The sequence below is a fragment of the Cinclus cinclus genome, chromosome 11 (assembly GCF_963662255.1).
Source record: "Cinclus cinclus chromosome 11, bCinCin1.1, whole genome shotgun sequence".
Lineage (NCBI taxonomy): Eukaryota > Metazoa > Chordata > Aves > Passeriformes > Cinclidae > Cinclus > Cinclus cinclus.
In genome coordinates, this window is record NC_085056.1 from 6,361,623 (window position 1) to 6,381,380 (window position 19,758).

Sequence of the window (19,758 nt, forward strand, 5' to 3'; positions counted from 1 at the left end):
AGAGAAGAAGAAAGAGGAGAAGGAAATTAAGCAGGAGGAAGAGGAGAGGAAGAAAGAAGAGGAAGAGATGAAGAAAGAGGAGGAGGACAGGAAAAAGAAGGAGGACGGGAGGAAGAAAGAGGAGGAGAGGATAAAAGATGAAGAGGAAACGATAAAAGAGGAGGAGGAGAGGATAAAAGGGGAAGAGGAGGACGGGAAAAAGGAGGAAGAGGAGAGGAAGCAAGAGGAAGAGGAGGACAGGAAAAAAGAGGAGGAAGAGGAGAGGAAGAAAAGGGAGGAGGAGAGGGAAGAAAAGGAAGAGGAGAGGAAGATAGAGGAGGAAGAAAAGGAAGAGGAGAGGAAGATAGAGGAGGAAGAAAAGGAAGAGGAGAGGAAGATAGAGGAGGACAGGAAGAAAGAGGAAGAGGAGGGGAAGATAGAGGAGGACAGGAAGAAAGAGGAGGAGGAGGAGAGGAAGATGATAGAGGAGGACAGGAAGAAAGAGGAGGAGGAGAGGAAGATAGAGGAGGACAGGAAGAAAGAGGAGGAGGAGAGGAAGATAGAGGAGGACAGGAAGAAAGAGGAGAAAAGGAAGAAGGAGGAGAAGAAGAAGGAGAGGAAAAAAGAGGAGAAGAAGAAAGAGGAAAAGAGGAAAGAGGAAGATAAGAAAGAGGAGAAGCAGGAGGAGAGTGCGGAGTGAGTGGCTCCCGTTGCCTTTATGGCTTTGTTGGAATGGAGCGTGATTGCAGCTTTTGTTTGAACTGCGTTCAGGAGCTGGAGAGGCTGAAACACCCATGGCAGAGAGGAGCTCCCAGCCTGGCAGCGGCTGGGGAGGGATGGGGAGGGATGGGGAGAGATGGGGAGGGATGGGGAGGAATGGGGAGGGATGGGGAGGGATAAGGGAGGGATGGGGAGGGATGGGGAGGGATGCTCTGGCAAACCGGCTCAGCGCAGGGCTCGCTGCTGACGCGGCCCCTGGTGACAGGCGAGTGTCTCCTGGTGACAGGCTAGTGTCTCCTGGTGACAGGCGAGTGTCTCCTGGTGACACGGGCTCCATCTCTGCCCGTGGCAGCCGCAGCCCCTCCTGCGCCTTCATAGAAGGCGGGAGCAGCAGCTTCGGGAGATGGTCCGTGCTATTTAAACCGTACCCATTAATTCAGGGCACTCGGGATTGTTTTGGGTGTTACAGAGCTGAATGTAAAGACAGGATTATGTGTTGTGTCTGCAAATGCTGCTTCATACAAGTAGGTAAAATTTTACATTTTTTCCTGTTGTAGAAAATAGGCGAGTTCTTGTCAGCTGTGGAAGGTGGTGACTTTGGTCTAGATGGTATTGGGAGACATCTTTCTGCTCGTATTAGTAGTTCGCTCTGATTTTACACGAGATAAACATTTAGGGATTTATTACCTAGTACTACAATATTATTCTGTGTTAATTCCTCTAAAGTAGCTAGATTTTTCAGGAAGAAGCTGAAAACACAGGATTAGTCAGTGTCAAACCCATATGTTTGTATTTCATCAAAATCTGTTCCTGGAGCTTCACTGTAGAAACTTGAGATTCAGTTGTGGGGTGAATGAGATGCTACTGCATCCTTCAGTGTGTTTGTTTCTTGGGAGAGAGAGACCAACAGGTTTTCTAGTTTAAAATGGAAAGATTTGTGATCCCATTTGAAGGGAGCATAATTTTAAATATTAAGGGGGAAATTTATTAAAAATAACAGAACTAATATTTTCATGCATTTAGCTGTCTTAAAATTCTTCTCATTATCCCAAATCCTTGCTTTACATTTCTTACCAGGAAAAAACAAATCAAAAGTTAAATGCACAGAGCAACATTTGAGGTGCTTTTGTTTCAGTTATGAAGCTACATTAAAGCAATAAAATCAATCTTGAGAGCCCCTTTGTTGGAATGGTGGAGCTGAGGTCTGTGCTTACTGCTGAAGGAAAATGAGAATTATGTGTCCTGGTGGTGTCTTGCACAGACAAGCATGGGATTTGAATAGTGCTTGTGGGAAAGCCTTGCCTGGAAATTAGGTTTCAGCTTTTTATTTGGCCCATTTTAATTATATGAGAAATAATTATGCACAGGAGGAGAAACATTCTGCCTGGGTCTTTCTGCCTCTGCAGTTTTTGCTTATCCATGTGCAGTGTCCTGTTTTACCTATGTGCCTCTCACCTGGTCTCCCAGGCAGTACTTTTTCTCTCCCTTGCAGACCCCTGCTGCAGCTGCCTTGTCTCCCTGCTGATAAGGGTGTGGATGGAGCCTGCCTTGCCGAGGAGCCCCTCAGGGTTGAGCACCTGCAAGAAGTGGAGATAAGTAATCTCGAAGGTGCTCCTGTGCAGGTACAACATCGCTCCCTGCTTGGGCTCCTGCAGTGAGCTCCTGCTGCCCTGCAAGTGCTGGGGGCTCAAAGCTTCTCCGAGGGGATGCAGTGCCCTGGGAGGAGCAGACTGGGCTGGGCACTGGACATGTTTCCCACCAAGATGTCCCCATGCCTGAAGCTGGGGCAGCAGAAGTAGCTGTGGATGGAGGGAGGGCTCCTTTCACCCTACAAAATGGGCACTGAACAACAAGCTGAGAGTGTGGCGAGTAGGAGGGATATGGGGCATCCAGTCAAGCAGTAAAGTCTGTTCTTTTACTGACAGGATGGGCTTTTTCTCCTTAAATTTTTTTTTTTCTATTTCGAAGGTGGAAGAGAAGACAGCTGAAGCTGCTGAAACCAATGCTGAAGGTACAACCTGTAGCAATATGATGTCAAAATGGGATGAAGTGAAGCAGGAGATGCAGTGCCTGTTGGGGGGGAGAATTGATCTTCTCCTTTCCTGCTGTCAGGGAGCAGGCAGCTGACTTCTCTGCAGTGTGAGCCTGCAGGGGCAGTCAGGACTTTTCAGTGGGGTAAAACATCCTGTGGGCACAGCACAATGGCAATTTTGTCATTGTCTGGAGCTGGGTCTGAGTGTACAATGCTTAGTCCTGTTTATTAAGCAATCCCTGATGTGAAATAAGAGTTTCTCCTCCAGCTGGAGAATTTGCAGGGATAAAAAGTATTTTCTCTACCACTTTTCTCCATTTGGGAAATAACCAGTGGCAAGAAAACACATTTTAATATAATGTTTTGGGAACCAGTGGTTTGTAATGAAAATAATGTGGTGAGTTCCCATTGCAGTCTGACTGAACAAAGGACACATCCTAGCAGAACTCCACTGACATCAGAAAGTTGCACAGGGAATGGCTTGCCCTCACCCCTGAGATTCTCTGCATGCAGCCCTTGCAGAGGGGCAATGATGCTAGAAAAGGCTGATTTGTCAGGAACTGTAGTGATAGGACAAGGAGTAATGGGCACAAATTGAAAGAGGGGGAGTTTAGGTTCGATTATTAGGAAGAAATTCTTCACAGTGAGGATGGTGAGATATTGGAACATGTTGCCCAGGGAGGTTTTGGTTGCCCCAACCCCGGCAGTGCTTAAGGCCAGGTTGGAGCAACCTGGAGTAGTGGGAGATATCCCTGCCCATGGGACATGATCTTTAAGACCTTAACCTTCCACGATTCCACGAAAATCACGTGGCAGGGTGCCCACACCCACGAGCAGCAGGCAGCCCCAAACCCCATCAGCCAGCCGTGCATCTCTGCCGTGGCACAGCGCTCCCGTCTCAAACCACTCTGTGTTCTATTGCAGTTTCAGACGCCTTGCCCTTTGCTTGAAGCACCTAGCAGGCTCCTAGCAGCATGGCCAGGCGGGCCTGGGACGTCGAGCTGGACCGGCTGGTGCATGACAAGCCGCTGGCTGGCAGGGACCCCTCCCCTCCCGCCCATGGGGCTCTAGAGCTCCCCAATGTCCCCAGCTACCGAGCCACCGCTGCCACCTGCACCCCCGTCCTTGTCGCCAGCACGCCAAAGGCTGGAGTTGTCAACCCCAATTTTTGCACTGAGGAGCAATCCCCACTAGGTATTAGAGATGTTGGCTTTGACGATGCGTAGTTAGAGGGGGATGATTCCTGGAGTAGTTGCTTTTTTTGGTTGCTTTTTTGGCAGGGGGGCGGGGAAAGAATTAATAAAATAAAAGCACGTTTCACGTTGCAGCACAGAGGCTGGGGAACAAAATCCACGTGTTTGTCTGCTTCTACCTCATCACTATGTGCCTTTTTAGCTAAGCCTAGAGAGTGTCTGCAAATGCTGTGTGTTTAGAGCTGCTCAGGAAAGCTCTCCTGAAGGACCTGCAGGCAGAGGGTGCAATATCACCACACACAGTTCTCTCCAGCATTTGCACAACCTGCTCGTACTAGGAGGAGAGGAAGGTGGAGATTTGCTGTTCATGGCTTTCTGCAGCTTTGCTTTGCTTTGTTTTTAACCAGCAAGCTGAATTCTGCTGCTTTTCCTTACGTGCAACAGGATTTTAACTTTGCAACTCAAACAGGCCTTTTCTCAGGCATTTAATCAAGTCACACTCTGCTCGGTGTGAAGCAGGTGCATGGGGTCTTTCAGATGTGTGAAAAATTCCCACAGAAGAAATCCTGCAGGAATTCATTGTATTTTGTTAAATAGCTAAGAAAAGACATCACATTTTAAAGCCAAGTGACTGTGGGTTCTGGCCAAGGTAGCCCCCAGTGCTATTTCTCCTTTGGATAACTGGCATCTTTCTTTACCCACTATAAACATCCAACCTTTCTGCTTCTAACCTTGCATGTGGCAGGAAGCAGTTATTACCTCTGCAGAAGAAAGAAGCCAGAAATGCTTATTTAAATAGTGCCTTATTCTGCATGAAAACCAAACACTGTGTGGTTCAGAGTGTCACAATCTGTGTTACAATCCACATGTTAACATTCAGAAGAACCAGGAGAATCTCTACACCCTGGGAGGTGGGTTTTCTCCTGGAAATCCTGGGTTCCTGCATAGCACCTGCAGCTGGGAATCCTAATCTCCATTGTTTCCAAACCACAGGGTTCCCAACACTCAGATGGAGTAGCTGCAATCACTGCAAGCTGGGCAAGCAGAAGGAGAGCAGATGGCAGCTCTCAGAGTGTTAAAAACTGGGGGGGGGGGGAAGGAATAGGTGCTCCAAATGCTTAGGAGAAAGGAGAGCCAGGCAAGAAGGGAAGGGAGGGAGAAGGAGAGTCCTCCCCACGTGCTGCAGGGCCTGGGGTCAGCTCTGGAGAGCTGTCCTGGCTGCAGGCAGAGCCCTGCACCCCCTCACCTGCCATTATTGTCCTTCCCCACGGAGCAGGTAATTGTCCCACCGTGGAGATCAAGGCTGTGGACAGTGCTGTGGAGATCCATGGCAGCCCTGTGCTGGTGCCTGCTGCTCCCAACCTGCTGGCGGTGCCCGGCGCAGCATCCCCCAGGTATGGCTCTGCCCAGGTGCGGTCCCTCAGGTGCCAGCACAGGAACTTTTGTGCCACCGTGTGGAGATACTCGTTCCCAGATCTGGACAGTGATGTGTGTGCAGGGGGTGTCATCCCCCAGCAGAGGAGATGGTGAAAACCTTGCCTCTAGTTGGCGTTTTTAAATTAAATGGTCACATTTTGTTTAAAGCTTTTGTGGCCAGGGGCAGCCCTGTCTGTGTGTCCTCCTGGAGACTGGTTTGATCCCCAGGCCATGGTCAAATCCCATTTTTTTGTTGTCCACCTGTCTTTGTTCCCACATTCAGAGCACAGAGTGTCTATGTGCTGGATATGAGCCTTCATCTCAAAAACAAACAATTTTCTTCTTCTATTTTTGCTACAAGGATTTGCAGCATATCCCCCCTGGGTTTGTGCTTTCAGAGGAGTGGTGAAAGTCCCATTCCTCAAAGCGTTCAAGGGATGTTGGATGGGACTTGGAGCTACCTGGTCTAGTTGGAAGGTGTCCCTGCCCATGGCAGTAGCTGGTTTTTAAGGTCCCTTCCAGCTCAGATCATTCAGTGATTCTATGCTTAGAGAGAGGGAGGATTAAAATCAAGTTTTAAAATTTAGGCCGAAGGAAGCTGATTTTTTTTCTGTTGTGGCACTAGGTTTTTTTGAGGCTCACTTTTGCAGAGGGTTCAAAATGAAAGCTAAAGTTGGATTTTTTTTTTTTTTCTATGCTGAAAACCAGGTGCTGTAGTCATTCTCACTTAATAGTTTGGATCTTTTAGTAAACAAGCTCCTGCAGGAGCCAATGAAATGGCAAAAATGTCCACAATCCAGTCTATTGAACAGCTATTTAAACTGGGACAGCAAAGCCCAAGGCTCCATGTAAAATACCTGCAGTGAAAATACTGACAGCATTAAACATATTTGCAGTTACACTTGTCAGCATATCAACCCTTCTGCTGGCCAGGGAGTGTCTCAAAACAACACTGGCTATTTCTGAAAACAAGGAACTCCTGTTCTCCTACATAAAGAAATAAAAATTAAATACTGTGAACCAGAAGGAAAATGCTCATGTCGTGCTGGTGTTTCCAGAGGAAGAAGCTATATCTCTGCATTGACAAGTCACCCAGTTATCTCTAAATCTCTACTGACCACAGTCCTGAGTTTTTTCCTACATGGCTCTGTGAAGAATTTGAGTGAACATGGTTTTGACAGAGTCATAAAAAACTCATTGCAGATGAGCCACGCACCTCTTTGGAGCCTGCAAACAAGCTCCTGCAGATAATGCCAGGTTACTCTGGCTGATGCCATATGGGCAGGGACCCTGTGCATCCCACATGTCCTAGTGCCTATGGCCTCTGGCTGCTGCAATCCAAGGGCACCAAAAGCAGAGCAAGGTTTAGGCTGTGACAGGGCTTCCATCCCAGCTGGCTGCTCACTGAAGGGTGTGTGGGCTGTCACTGCAGGCATCTGGGCTTGCTCAGGGCTGAGGACAGGCCAGTGGGGCAGCGTGGTGCCCTGAGGGGACAGAGGCAGGAGAAGGGCAGCTGGAGACTGGTGAGAGGCAATGGATGTTGTCCTAACAACAATATGGGCCTTGGCATGACTATGCCTCCAAACTAATGTTTTGGGAACTCCTCCATCCACATTTGAGAGTACTTTAAAAAGGGAGGTTTGTGGTTTTCCTCTACCTCTGCACTGGGCACTTGAGAAATTAAGGTTCATCAGTCTTGTTCACCTGCCCCACCTCTCAACAGGACACACCTGAGAGCCAGCGAGGCTGAAGGTGGTGGGTTCACAGCATTTGGCTTTCTTTGGGAGATTTGTGCTGGCAGGATCACCTCCCTCAGCATCCTGTTTCCCCTGCTCCACACACAGCACTGAGACATTTTGTGCCATGGCCAGCAGTTGTGGTGTCAAGGGACAATTTCTTCATCACAGCTAAAGTTCTGGACTTGGCTGCAGGTTTGTAAACCAGTCTAGATTTTTGCTGGGACTGCTATCTTCATATTCAGCTTCCCTTCTGACACCTTTCTTGCCCACACGTAAGGAAGTCATCTGAGAAACCCACCTGTGCCAAAGGGAGCCCCCAGCTGTGTTAGGACACAACTTCTAGGAATTGCTGGCACTGCACTTTCCTTGCCTTCCTCTTGAAGTGTTGTCATGTGAAGCTGTGGCACTGGGGGCAAGCACAGGATGATGCCCTCCGTGCATTTTGGCAGGTACCCAAATTGAGCTGCAAAATGGGCCGGGTGGCTGCACGTCCATGGAGCCAAGGGCTTGCTGGTGCTCAGGGAAAACAGAGCTTTAGCAGGAGAGAAGAAGGGGGGTTCACTCCCATCCAGGCAATATAAAAAATTGAGAGGGAGACTGACCCTAGTAGAAGAAGGGGGAACAGAAAATACAGCTGGGAGGAGGAGGAGGAGGGAAAGGAGCCCAGCCAATCCTTGGTCATTGTGTTTGTGTCTGCAGGAGGAAACGACTGCTCCCAGAGGATGGTCTGGACAAGGGACTGGTGAGCCAATTCCCCAGCCGAGTGCTGGGCTGGGATGAGGAGCAGAGGGAAAGGTGTGTGATGGGCCCAGGGACTCCAGATCAGCCACAGTTCACATCCTGGGGCTTGGGTGGAAATAGTGAGGATCCCAGAAGTGATCAAAGGGAGAGGGAGCCATGCCAATTTGTGTTCTCCTCACTACACAATACCCAAATAAACACAGGTAAATCCTAATTCAGATGCTGTAGGTTAAAGAATGGGTCATGACTGGGTCATGGTTCAAGGCCAGGTTGTATAGGGCTTGGAGGAAGCTGGTCTGGTGGAAGGTGTCCCTGCCATGGCAAAGAGGTTGGAAGAGATGAGCTTTAAGGTCCCTTCTAACCCAAACCTTTCCAGATTTCTATGATCCTGTGAACCTGCCCTGGGTTTTTCCTACCTTCATGAAATGCCTGCTGGTTTCCCCCTAGGCTGCCCGAACGCATGGGCTCAGCCACGAGCCTGAGCAGCGCCGGCATCAACACCCGGCTCCAGGAGCTGGTGAGGCTCTTCAAAGAGAGGACAGAGAGGGTGAAGGAGAAGCTGATTGACTCTGATGTCACCTCAGACGATGAGAGCCCTGTGGCATGTGAGTTCAGGTGGAGCTGAGAGTGTTTCCCTGGCGGGTCCCCATCTACCCTGTGTTTTCTGGGAGGCAGCTCTTTTGCTAACAGTTTAAAGACCTTTTAAAAAAACTGCAATAAGAAGATTTTCTTCTGCCCTTTGAAATAACTGTGTGTCCTTTCCCAGCTCCCATCAAGCCAGCACCTGCAGCAGCACCACTGCTTGCCCCGGGAGGGGAGCTGAAGGGGGACAAACCTTCGAGGGATGACCATTACTGTGAGATGCTGTGCTGCACATTCAAGTACCGGCCCTGGCTGGACCGCCTGAAAAGCTCCAAGTTCCCCAGCAGCATCGACCCCCTCACCAGTGAGTGATGGAGCACGGCCTCGTGCCTGGGCTGGGGGCAAGCTGGTGGGACTGGGGGAGAGAGGGTGAGGAAGGGAGGAGAACTAAACAAGAAGCAACTTAATTTTCACTAAAGCACAGAATTTTAAACTCCTCTGCAAGGCACAAGCTTTCCTGAATACTTCCAGCTGTGGGTGTCAGGAGTATGACTGGGCTTTCTGCTTTCCCTGTGGTGTGGATGCCTTCCTAAAAATTTAAAATCACGAAAGAAGATTCCACTGCCTTGTGGCCACCCTACAGAAGCCCAGCTCTTTCTTTAGTCTTTCATATTCCTCAGTCCTTTCGAAGCCTCTGGGCTCAGGCAGCCAGCCACCAGTTCAGTGGCTGGAGGGGAAAAAGAAAAACAGGGAAGCTGGAGTTGTGGGAGCAGAGCAAAAGCAAATACAGCTGAATGAGCAAAGTTAGAAGCAGCTTTTTGATAAAGTATGGTGTGTTCTGTGACCAGAGGTGTTCACTATGTGCTAGAGCCCAGCTGCAATTAACCACTGTCACCAAGAGAATTCCTGCAGGTTTTCCTGTTGTGCTGAGGGCAGGTCAGGGGATGGAAACCTGTCTGTGTAGGGGATTCACACGGAGGAGGGTTGTCTGCCCAGCTGATGGTGGTGCTGTTCCCTGTGTGCAGATCTGATGTACGTGCTGTGGCTGTTCTTCGTTGTCATGGCCTGGAACTGGAACTGCTGGTTGATCCCTGTCCGCTGGGCTTTCCCCTACCAGACTCCAGCAAACATCCACTACTGGCTGCTGGTGGACTACCTCTGTGACCTCATTTATCTGCTGGACATCCTCATCTTTCAGACCCGGCTGCAGTTTGTGCAGGGAGGAGACATCATCGTGAGTGGCAGGGCACTGCATCCCCCCACTGGGCACACACCTCCCATCCCCACACCCTGAGGGACACGGCTGCTGCTGCTCTCTGAACCGAGCTCTACAAGCTCTCTCATCATGGCCATGGCCATCAAAGCTCTGTCCACTCTCAGAGACCATGAGCATCATTCCTGTCACAGACTGGATAAGCTGGCACTCTTTTTGTCTGCCAAACACACCATTTTTTCCTATAAAATCAATACTGTCCTATCCAGAAACTGTGCTCTCTGTGGTCCCTGTTCCTGGGTAGGGATGCCTGCAGGGTGCTGCTCCATGGGGTGGTTCTGCCCATGGTGAGGTGCTCATTGACTGGCCCCAGCACAGCCGTGTGGTGCCAACCTTGGGCATGGGTGTAACAAACTCTGGGGTTGATTAAGGAGCACATCAGGCAGGATGCATTAGCAATTGCAATCAGAACACACAGATCACATGCCTGAGATAAGGGACGCCTTTGATTTCATTTCCATATTCAATTAAACAAACTGTGAAAAATCACACCTTGAGGGTACAGCTTTCCCATGGCCATGCAGATACTCAGACAGGCAGTTTCCCCTGCAAATGCTGATTTTTGTGGTGCTGGCACTGTGCTGTTCTTTTCCTGGGATGCAAAATCAACACAGGATGTCCCAAGGTAGGATGGGAGGATGGCATACAGCCAGGACTTCTCTGCTTGCTCTTCTCCCCTTTCCAGGCATGAAGGGAGCATCTTCCCTGTTGTGGTGCAGAGGAGAAAAACCAGGCACGACCATGTTGGCCCTAGCTTTCCTTTCTCTAAGCAATAATCAATATTCCTCTCTCTCTCTCCTTCCTGTTCCCCACCAGACTGACAAAAAGGCCATGAAGGAGAACTACCTGCGATCACAGCGCTTCAAGGTTTGTCAAAATTTTCTTTATTCATCGGAATCTTTAATCTGCCCTGTGGGTTGCAGCCCCACCCCAGTGCTCCTGCAGGTCCCCACAGAAGTTTCTCCCTGTGTGGATTTCAGATGGATGTGCTGTGCCTCCTGCCCCTGGATTTCTTCTACTTCAAAGTGGGTGTCAACCCCCTCCTGCGTTTCCCTCGCTGTCTGAAGGTGAGTCAGAGCTTACAAAATCAGGCAGAACAGCAGCTGCAGTGGACCTGGAGGAGTCCTGTGCTGGCTGGGGTGAGCTATAGCTTGTCACACTCATCGATGATGACAGGAGGATTATAAAACAGAGGGAAATTTTCTCCCAAAGGCTTTGCAGGGCAGTTGATCAAACACTTCATTTCAATCCTGAACTACTCACATTTGACTAGAGGGGCACTTAGGGATGGAGACAAATTTGTCTGTGGCAGTCCATGCTGTAGAGGGGCTGCAGTAGGGAAATGAGGGGCAGAGGGGTTTTATGGGGAGGTGACTCTCCCAGCAGGGAACCTGCACCATGCAGCTCTCCTTCTCCTCCCAGTACATGGCCTTCTTCGAGTTCAACAACCGCCTGGAGGCCATCCTGACCAAGGCATACATCTACAGGTGAGGGGCATGGGGGGAAGGAGGAAGCATGGAATTGCTGTTTGCCACTGGGGAGGAAGGTTGAGTTCATTCTGCACTTGTTCTGGGTCCCTGATTTATTTCCCTGTTGTGCCTGGGCTGGCTGACATGGACTTTGGCTGATGTGGTGGGACATCAGGGTCCAAAAGCCTGCATGGGTAGGATCACCTCTCTCCAAGCCATGGGGACGGGGTGCTGGCAGTGAAGGAGAGCCATCAGCAGATAAACTGCTTTTTCTGGCACTTCTGGAGCTGCAGGGCTTGCAGGAGGCAGCAGCAGGGTCGGGGTGCTCTGTGATTCCTGCCTTAGCAGGACCTGTATGGTCACCACTTCAAGGCTCATACTGACACCAAGGGGGAACCTGACATCTTTCTCCAGCAGACATCATCTCCCTTCCTGCTCTCTCCTGGGTTTTTCTGCAGAGTGATTCGGACCACTGCCTACTTACTGTACAGCCTGCACGTGAACTCCTGCCTCTACTACTGGGCCTCAGCCTACGAAGGACTGGGCTCCACCACCTGGGTCTATGATGGGGAAGGAAACAGGTACAAGCCAGGGCTGAGGGTCTCACTTAGCACAGCCTGCTGCAATGAGCTGGAGCAAAAAGGGAGATAGTGGGATGCAGCTGGATTCATAAGAAACCCCTGAAGCAAAGGGTTGGGAGTGTCAGGGGAAGATGTGGAGCCAGGGAGAATGACAAGGATGGAAGGGATGGGATGTGCAGTAACACACAGTGCTGTAAGATGAGGCTGCAGCTGGGGAAAGGTGGAAAGCTGTGGTAGGTTGAAGTGGCTGAAAAAGTGGGATCCTGGTGCTGGGGAGCAAAGGAATGCTCCCTGGCTAGCCAGGGTGAAAGTATGAATCCTGTTTCTGTCTGTGTTGACTGTTACCAGGTTGGGATGGAGGAGTGACACTGTGTCCTTGTGCCTTGTGTCAGCAGCTGGGGTGTGAGATGGGGACAGTGGCCAGCCCTTCCCCTCATCATGGCAATACCTGTGTCAAATGTCCCCTGTGCTGTCAGTGATTGGGGCTACAGGCAGAGTCCTTGGCTCGCAAGCTGAATGCCCACACTTGTGTTAATGCTGCTGCTAGAGAGTTATTTCGTATGATATACAAATCTGTGTCCATCTTCAGGTGGAAACAAAACACCCAAGGGAATGCCCAAGACCAGGGAATCAGCAATTCACTTGGCTTCTCCTAAATCCCATTCCAACAATTTGCTCACAAACACGTTTTTTTCCCCCGATGATTTCTAAAATTGTGAATGTTGCTAAAAATATGCTATCTAAAAGTGATTATCTAAATCATATATCATATATGATATCTAAAAGTGAAAATGTTGCTGGTTTATGGCAGAGCTGTAAGGAGCATAAAACAGGAGTAACCAGAGAAGCTGAGCCTCCCAGGTGGAGGTTCCTGGAGGGACCACTGGTTTCCCCTGCTCCTGTAGCATCTCCAGAAGCACCTTCAGGTGTGGTGGGGAGTCTGAAGCCCTTCAGTTTTTCCCTTTGTCATCCATAATTATTCTTAGCAGGATCTGGCTTCCCATGGCCAGAGGCCATGAATTCAGTGCTGAAGGGTGAAACAGAAATGTCCTCAGAGCTGCCTCCTTCTCTTCTCTTCTCTTCTCTTCTCTTCTCTTCTCTTCTCTTCTCTTCTCTTCTCTTCTCTTCTCTTCTCTTCTCTTCTCTTCTCTTCTCTTCTCTTCTCTTCTCTTCTCTTCTCTTCTCTTCTCTTCTCTTCTCTTCTCTTCTCTTCTCTTCTCTTCTCTTCTCTTCTCTTCTCTTCTCTCCCAGCTACATCCGCTGTTACTACTGGGCAGTGAAAACCCTCATCACCATCGGGGGCCTGCCAGACCCCAAGACCCTGTTTGAGATCGTCTTCCAGCTGCTGAACTACTTCACAGGCGTCTTTGCTTTCTCTGTCATGATAGGGCAGGTGAGTTGGAGCCAGGGAATATTTACAGCCTCAGGTGGGGGTGATTTTAGTGTGTTTGATCCACAGGTTTGCTTCTCCCGTTTTGTTTTCCCCATGGGAAGACCTGCTCAGCATTGGTGCAAGACAAAAAGGGATTTGGCAGATGCTGCTGGGGCTTGGCTTACATGCTTAACCTGCTGATGGATAAGTGACAGCAACGTAAAGTCCTCCTCCACCTCTTCCATTTAGATGAGAGACGTGGTTGGTGCTGCTACTGCCGGGCAGACTTACTATCGGAGCTGCATGGACAGCACCATTAAATACATGAACTTCTACAAGATCCCCAGAACTGTTCAGAACCGGGTGAAGACGTGGTATGAGTACACATGGCACTCTCAGGGCATGCTAGGTGAGATCCAGCCACTCCAAGGGTGAATTCTTTAATCTTATGTTTTACTGTGGTTGCTCTGCAGAGCTGAAATGTTACTGTCAAATAGCACTATAGTTTGGGGGTGGAGGGTGGCTTATTTTATTCTTCAGTATAGGGACTTGTTTGCCCACCTGTAAAGTTTAGACTGGCACTGGGTCACAGCACTTTGGTGACCTGGCATCACTCACAGCACACTGAGTCCAGCACCCCACGTGCCCTGGAGAGAGGACAGTGACTGTCAGTCACTGGCCAGAGTGTGTCCAGCAGCAAAGCCACCAGCTCACCCCACCAGTAAGTCATGAGGTAGGACCAGAACCTCTGTGCCCACCCTCCTGGACAAGAAAAATGCTGATGATGACTCATTGGTCTGTTTATGAGAGCCATCAGAGCAGGGATAATTCAAAGGGTGATTTCCCATCACACTTCAGATTTAGACCTGCAGGTTGCTGGGTGGGCAGAGGCTGGAAGAGACCCCTCTGTGTGAGCTGGCCCTTTCCTTCTGCCACCAGGACATGGGCTGCTTTCTCACTGCCACATAAAAGACACACTCTCAGAACAAGTGTTGGAAGCAGCCACTTTTCTGCTTTGTCTCACAGATGAGTCAGAGCTGCTGGTGCAGCTACCAGACAAGATGAGGCTGGACATTGCCATTGACGTGAACTACAACATTGTGAGCAAAGTGGCCCTTTTCCAGGTACCCCCTGCAGCACAGGCCCTGGCTGGCACAGCCTGCCACACCAGCACAGACTAATGCTGGCATTTTTGGCTCTATTTGCTCCCAGGGTTGTGACAGACAGATGATCTTCGACATGCTGAAGCGGCTCAGATCAGTGGTCTACCTGCCCAATGACTACGTGTGCAAGAAGGTAATGAGATGCTTGGGAGCCAGAGCCAGGCTGTGCAGGGCACTGGGGAAAGCCAGGACTGGCCCATCATCCTGGTGAGCCACCTCACAGGGAGGGAATTTGGAGCAAAACCGTCCTGGGTTGCAGCTGGCGTTGTACAAAGACTGACCTCTCCTGCTGCAGCTCTGAACAGCAGGAGAGGAGGGGAAAGCTTGTCGGAGTCTTCGGGATGCTGAGATGAGAATGCTCAGGAGTGAGCACTGTCAAGACATTTTGGGAGCTTGGAGAGGGCAGTATGGTCATGGGGATTTCCAGCAAGATGCTGCTGAGGGCATCCATGAGGTCTCCCTGTTTCTGGGCACCCCAGCCAGGTCCCCTCTTCCCTGCAGGGAGAAATAGGCCGTGAGATGTACATCATCCAGGCGGGACAAGTGCAGGTGCTGGGGGGACCTGATGGCAAATCCGTGCTGGTGACTCTGAAAGCTGGATCTGTCTTTGGGGAAATCAGGTGAGTGAAGCATTTTCAGGGAGCTGGGGAAATGCAGCTTGTGGGCTTTGGGTGAGGAGGGTGGGAGGTGGAAGGATCAGCAACATCTCAATTAATTTTTGTGACTGAGAGCCATAAACACTGGGTAGCAGCTGAGAAAATTACAGCTTTCCTGCAGTTTTTGTCATCGTGTTGTCTTCTGCCTGGGGAGCTGGTGATGGTAAACAGAGGAATATGGATGGAGGAGCGGGAAAATTTATCAGAAAAGGTGTTTTACAAATACAGTCTTCCAGTGATTAACCCACCCCTTTAATGGGAATGAAAAGCCATGTACCAGTTGGTAACACAGCAATACTGCTGCCTCCCCACAGCCCAGCAGACACTAGACTGGTGTAAAATGCAATATTTAACCCTTCAAACCTGCAAATAATTTTTATATAGTACTCCATGCAAGGTTTCCCTTTATCATTCTTTAAAAATTGTGCATGATAAATTCCATCAGCAGTGAAAATTAAACTCTGAGTCCCCTGAAAGGGAGAGGTGATGTGTAAAGGAGATGTGACATTCTGAGCCTGCGAGCAGAGGTGTTGATGTCTTATTTGATGTCTTGCATTGTCTCTCCCAGCTTGCTGGCAGCAGGAGGGGGAAATCGCCGGACAGCAAATGTGGTGGCACACGGCTTCGCCAACCTTTTTATTTTGGAGAAGAAAGACTTGAACGAGATTCTGGTGCATTACCCGGAGTCTCAGAAGCTGCTGCGTAAGAAAGCCAAGTGAGTGCTGGGCTGTGTGGGGTTTAAAAACCTGTGTGGGGTTTAAAAACAGCAGAGCCTGGGCTTCACAATCTCAGGGGAGTTTTGTCTCTGTGAAGCCCTGGGAAAGCTCCTGCTCCAGGCGGAGCACTCCCGCTCTCGGAGGTGTCTCCCGCTCCCGGAGGTGTCTCCCATTCCCGGAGGTGTCTCCCGCTCCCGGAGGTGTCTCCCATTCCCGGAGGTGTCTCCCGCTCCCGGAGGTGTCTCCCATTCCCGGAGGTGTCTCCCGCTCTCGGAGGTGTCTCCCATTCCCGGAGGTGTCTCCCGCTCCCGGAGGTGTCTCCCGCTCCCGGAGGTGTCTCCCATTCCCGGAGGTGTCTCCCATTCCCGGAGGTGTCTCCCGCTCCCGGAGGTGTCTCCCATTCCCGGAGGTGTCTCCCATTCCCGGAGGTGTCTCCCGCTCCCGGAGGTGTCTCCCGCTCCCGGAGGTGTCTCCCATTCCCGGAGGTGTCTCCCACTCCCGGAGGTGTCTCCCGCTCCCGGAGGTGTCTCCCATTCCCGGAGGTGTCTCCCATTCCCGGAGGTGTCTCCCGCTCCCGGAGGTGTCTCCCACTCCCGGAGGTGTCTCCCGCTCCCGGAGGTGTCTCCCATTCCCGGAGGTGTCTCCCGCTCCCGGAGGTGTCTCCCATTCCCGGAGGTGTCTCCCATTCCCGGAGGTGTCTCCCGCTCCCGGAGGTGTCTCCCATTCCCGGAGGTGTCTCCCGCTCCCGGAGGTGTCTCCCATTCCCGGAGGTGTCTCCCATTCCCGGAGGTGTCTCCCGCTCCCGGAGGTGTCTCCCATTCCCGGAGGTGTCTCCCGCTCCCGGAGGTGTCTCCCATTCCCGGAGGTGTCTCCCATTCCCGGAGGTGTCTCCCGCTCCCGGAGGTGTCTCCCATTCCCGGAGGTGTCTCCCGCTCCCGGAGGTGTCTCCCATTCCCGGAGGTGTCTCCCGCTCCCGGAGGTGTCTCCCGCTCCCGGAGGTGTCTCCCATTCCCGGAGGTGTCTCCCGCTCCCGGAGGTGTCTCCCATTCCCGGAGGTGTCTCCCGCTCCCGGAGGTGTCTCCTATTCCCGGAGGTGTCTCCCATTCCCGGAGGTGTCTCCCATTCCCGGAGGTGTCTCCCGCTCCCGGAGGTGTCTCCCATTCCCGGAGGTGTCTCCCATTCCCGGAGGTGTCTCCCGCTCCCGGCTGGAGCTGCGGTCCCTCGACAGAGGGCACCCGGCCCTCGCCGCTGGCTGCGGAGGCTCCGGCTGCCAAAATTCGCCTCTCAAAGTGGGTGGAGATGGGAGTAAGTGGGATGGCCAAAGCGCCTTCGTTGAAAAATCTGTGAAAAGAATCGTTTTCGTTCTTAACATTGCTTGGATTTGTTATTCTGTCCTCCCTAAGGCACGTAAAGATCCTTGTCCTTTTAACGCTTGGTTTCTCTGCGTGATGAAATCCAGCTGATAGAACATGTTCCCGGACTGACATCACCTCTCCCTTTCCGTGCTGCAGGAAAATGCTGAAAAGCAACAACAAACCCAAAGAAGAGAAAGGTGGCCCCGGAGATGCACTGATCATCCCCCCGAGAGCTGACACCCCAAAGCTGTTCAAGGCTGCCCTGGCTGCCACGGGCAGGGTGGGGGGCAAAGGGGCCCTGGGGCGGCTCCGCTGGAGGCTGAAGGAGCTCAGGACGATGCAGGAGGCACAGGTCAGCCCGGGCACCGTGGCAACTTGGCTTTGCTTCCTTAGATGCCAAGCGAGCTCTCCCCACCAGCTCTGGAATGGTTCAGGTGCCTCAGAGGACTGATCTCAGGTTGCTGGGGGCTGTCAAAGCCTGGGCAGATGGGAAGGGGTGAGAAAACATCTTGCACAGGTCTTTGGGGGAATGGTAGTATCCCACAGGGGTTTGTTTTGCTATACAAAAGGGAAATACATTAAATTTTTGCCTACCTGTGCTAGGCCTGAGTCTAATTTCTAGCTAGGCTACAGCCACAGAGGAATGAATGAATGAATGAATGTCCCTTCTATCCTGCAGAGACAGAGCCCCTCATAATTAATCAATGTACTGGCAGGGGCACCCACCACCCACAGCCCAGCTGATGTTTCAAAGCTTTCTCCAGCTGGTTGGGCAAAGGTCCCTGCAGCAGGCAATGCTGTCCTGCCACCTCCACACAAACCCCCTTGCTTTTTGTTATGAGCAGCTGAAACGGAAAATGGCCCTACCTTTTTTTCCCCCTTTTTTTTTCTTCCAGCAGTCTCAACTGAACTTGAAAGGAAAATGTTGTCTCCATGCAGATGTTGTTGTTACTTTACTCAGCACGGAGCCAGGCACACCTATCACATCTGGATGTGTAGAGGGAGGGCAAAGAGGAGCTGATAGGGAGTGCAGTGGCCTTGAGGCTGGGTAAACACCAGGTTGATGCCAAGCACAGCTGCATTTCTGAAGTTCTTCAAAGGCAGAGAGGCTTCAAACAATGTGGTATTTGACATTAATCCATAACCAGTTAACAGCAGCAGTGAACAGTGGCACTGAAGGCTGAGAATGAGTGAAAACAAGCCCAGTTGCTGAAGGGTGCATGTATTGGGAACTAACCCCATTAATGGGTGAGCAGGATCCTGCTAACACCCCTCTCCATGGAACATCCGTGGGGCAGGCTTCTAAGGCTCCTCTCTAGAGGAGGACAGAGCAGTCTGGGGCTGCTCCCTCACAACAGCACTAGTGCCATGTTTGGCCAAGATCAGCCCCTCCAGAAGCTTGAGGAGCAAAACAAGAGTTAGTGCAGATGTGAGAAAGCTTTGCTGTGCTCCCGTCTCTGTGTTTCTCAAGACATGCAGGGTGTAATCCAGCGGCCCCTCTTGCAGGGAGCATCTCTGGCATCATGCTGACATCCCAATGCAGAGAACCTGTAGGGGAACTAAAGAACACCTGTCCAGATTTACCATGTTGGGGGTAGTGGGCAAGGATCTGCTAAGGTTGTTTTTCCTCTTTTTCACTTTTTATTGCAGGGTTCCAGTGTCAGCCCAACCCCACCAAAATCACCAGTGCACCAGAGATCGCCTGTCACATCCCACAAGGCACAAACCCGGCTGGGAGAAGAAATATCCTCAGAATCTTCTGCTCATTCAGTCACCATTCGTGTGATTTCCACAGCAAAAGAACATGAGGAAATCCTTGCTGCTGAGATTTCAGAGAAAGATGAAAAAAAAGAAGAGAAATGAAACAGCAGCAGGTCCCAGGGCAGGCGTAGGAGTCAGGCAAATGCCTGGGCTAGCAGATTTTTGTTGTTAATGATTTCCATGTTGTGGCTGTAGGTTTTGCTATGTGCTGTGGGTAGGATCTGCCTCTCCCTTCTGCCCAGACCCTCAATCACTGCTGATAAAACCCTCTGCCATTTGACACAGAACCATAAAAGGTTTCTATGCTCTGCAGATCTATTGAGCACCTTTATTAATTTCCCACTAAATCTCAGGTCAGCCCTTTTGCTTTGAAATCCAACCTTGTGGAGGGAGAGCTATGGAAAAATTGCTTTTTATGGCTCTGGATGGTTAATGAGTGTTCAGACAAAGCATGAAGAGTTATTCACCTCTGACAGCTGAGTCACCGCTTGGCTAGAAACAACCAAGGGAAAAAAACAAGGTTTCTCTGTTGGGCTCAAGGTTGACAGCAGCAGTGGGGAGTGATTCATCCAAAAAGGATGTGGACTGTGCTCACAGGCCAAGCAGAGGCAAATCAAGCTGTCATGAGAATGCCAAGCTCTGTCCCCAAGTGCACAGGCTGCAAGATGCTTGAGAGTCCCTGTGTGGTGCCAAGACTACCTTGGCTTTTCCACTGGGAAGAATTCTGGCCAGCTGTCCACCCTAGGAAGGCAGTGAATTCTCCTATACTGGGGGTTCTTATGGAGAAATCTGATGACCATCTTTCAAGGATAGAGAAGCACAATCTGGGATGAGATATTCCTGGAGTTCTTTTCCTGCCTTGGGATTTTTCTGTGCTGGGAGCGATAAACAGAAAGCAGAAAGGAAGAAGCTGAGTTGGTTCCCAGCTGGGAGGGGAAAGAGAAGTGCAGTAAGTGCTCTCCTCTCCCCAGGCAGAGTTTCAGAGTCAGCTCAGAGCCTGTAGCATGCCA

General features: G+C 50.9%; 1 protein-coding gene across 1 annotated transcript in view; it reads left to right on the forward strand.

The window, feature by feature from the left end:
* CNGB1 (cyclic nucleotide gated channel subunit beta 1) overlaps nt 1-18,850 on the forward strand; it is a 25,006-nt gene extending 6,156 nt beyond the window's left edge. Inside the window, exons 13-32 of the mRNA XM_062500269.1 lie at nt 120-675; nt 2,192-2,321; nt 2,668-2,710; nt 5,201-5,318; nt 7,779-7,874; nt 8,268-8,425; nt 8,587-8,766; nt 9,428-9,636; nt 10,492-10,542; nt 10,656-10,742; nt 11,098-11,162; nt 11,603-11,725; nt 12,977-13,118; nt 13,347-13,506; nt 14,124-14,221; nt 14,310-14,393; nt 14,762-14,880; nt 15,485-15,631; nt 17,144-17,339; nt 18,638-18,850. Coding sequence (XP_062356253.1) covers nt 120-675; nt 2,192-2,321; nt 2,668-2,710; nt 5,201-5,318; nt 7,779-7,874; nt 8,268-8,425; nt 8,587-8,766; nt 9,428-9,636; nt 10,492-10,542; nt 10,656-10,742; nt 11,098-11,162; nt 11,603-11,725; nt 12,977-13,118; nt 13,347-13,506; nt 14,124-14,221; nt 14,310-14,393; nt 14,762-14,880; nt 15,485-15,631; nt 17,144-17,339; nt 18,638-18,850 — 2,975 coding nt within the window. The remainder of the gene's footprint in view (nt 1-119; nt 676-2,191; nt 2,322-2,667; nt 2,711-5,200; nt 5,319-7,778; nt 7,875-8,267; nt 8,426-8,586; nt 8,767-9,427; nt 9,637-10,491; nt 10,543-10,655; nt 10,743-11,097; nt 11,163-11,602; nt 11,726-12,976; nt 13,119-13,346; nt 13,507-14,123; nt 14,222-14,309; nt 14,394-14,761; nt 14,881-15,484; nt 15,632-17,143; nt 17,340-18,637) is intronic.
* The last annotated feature ends 908 nt before the right edge of the window (nt 18,851-19,758 follow it).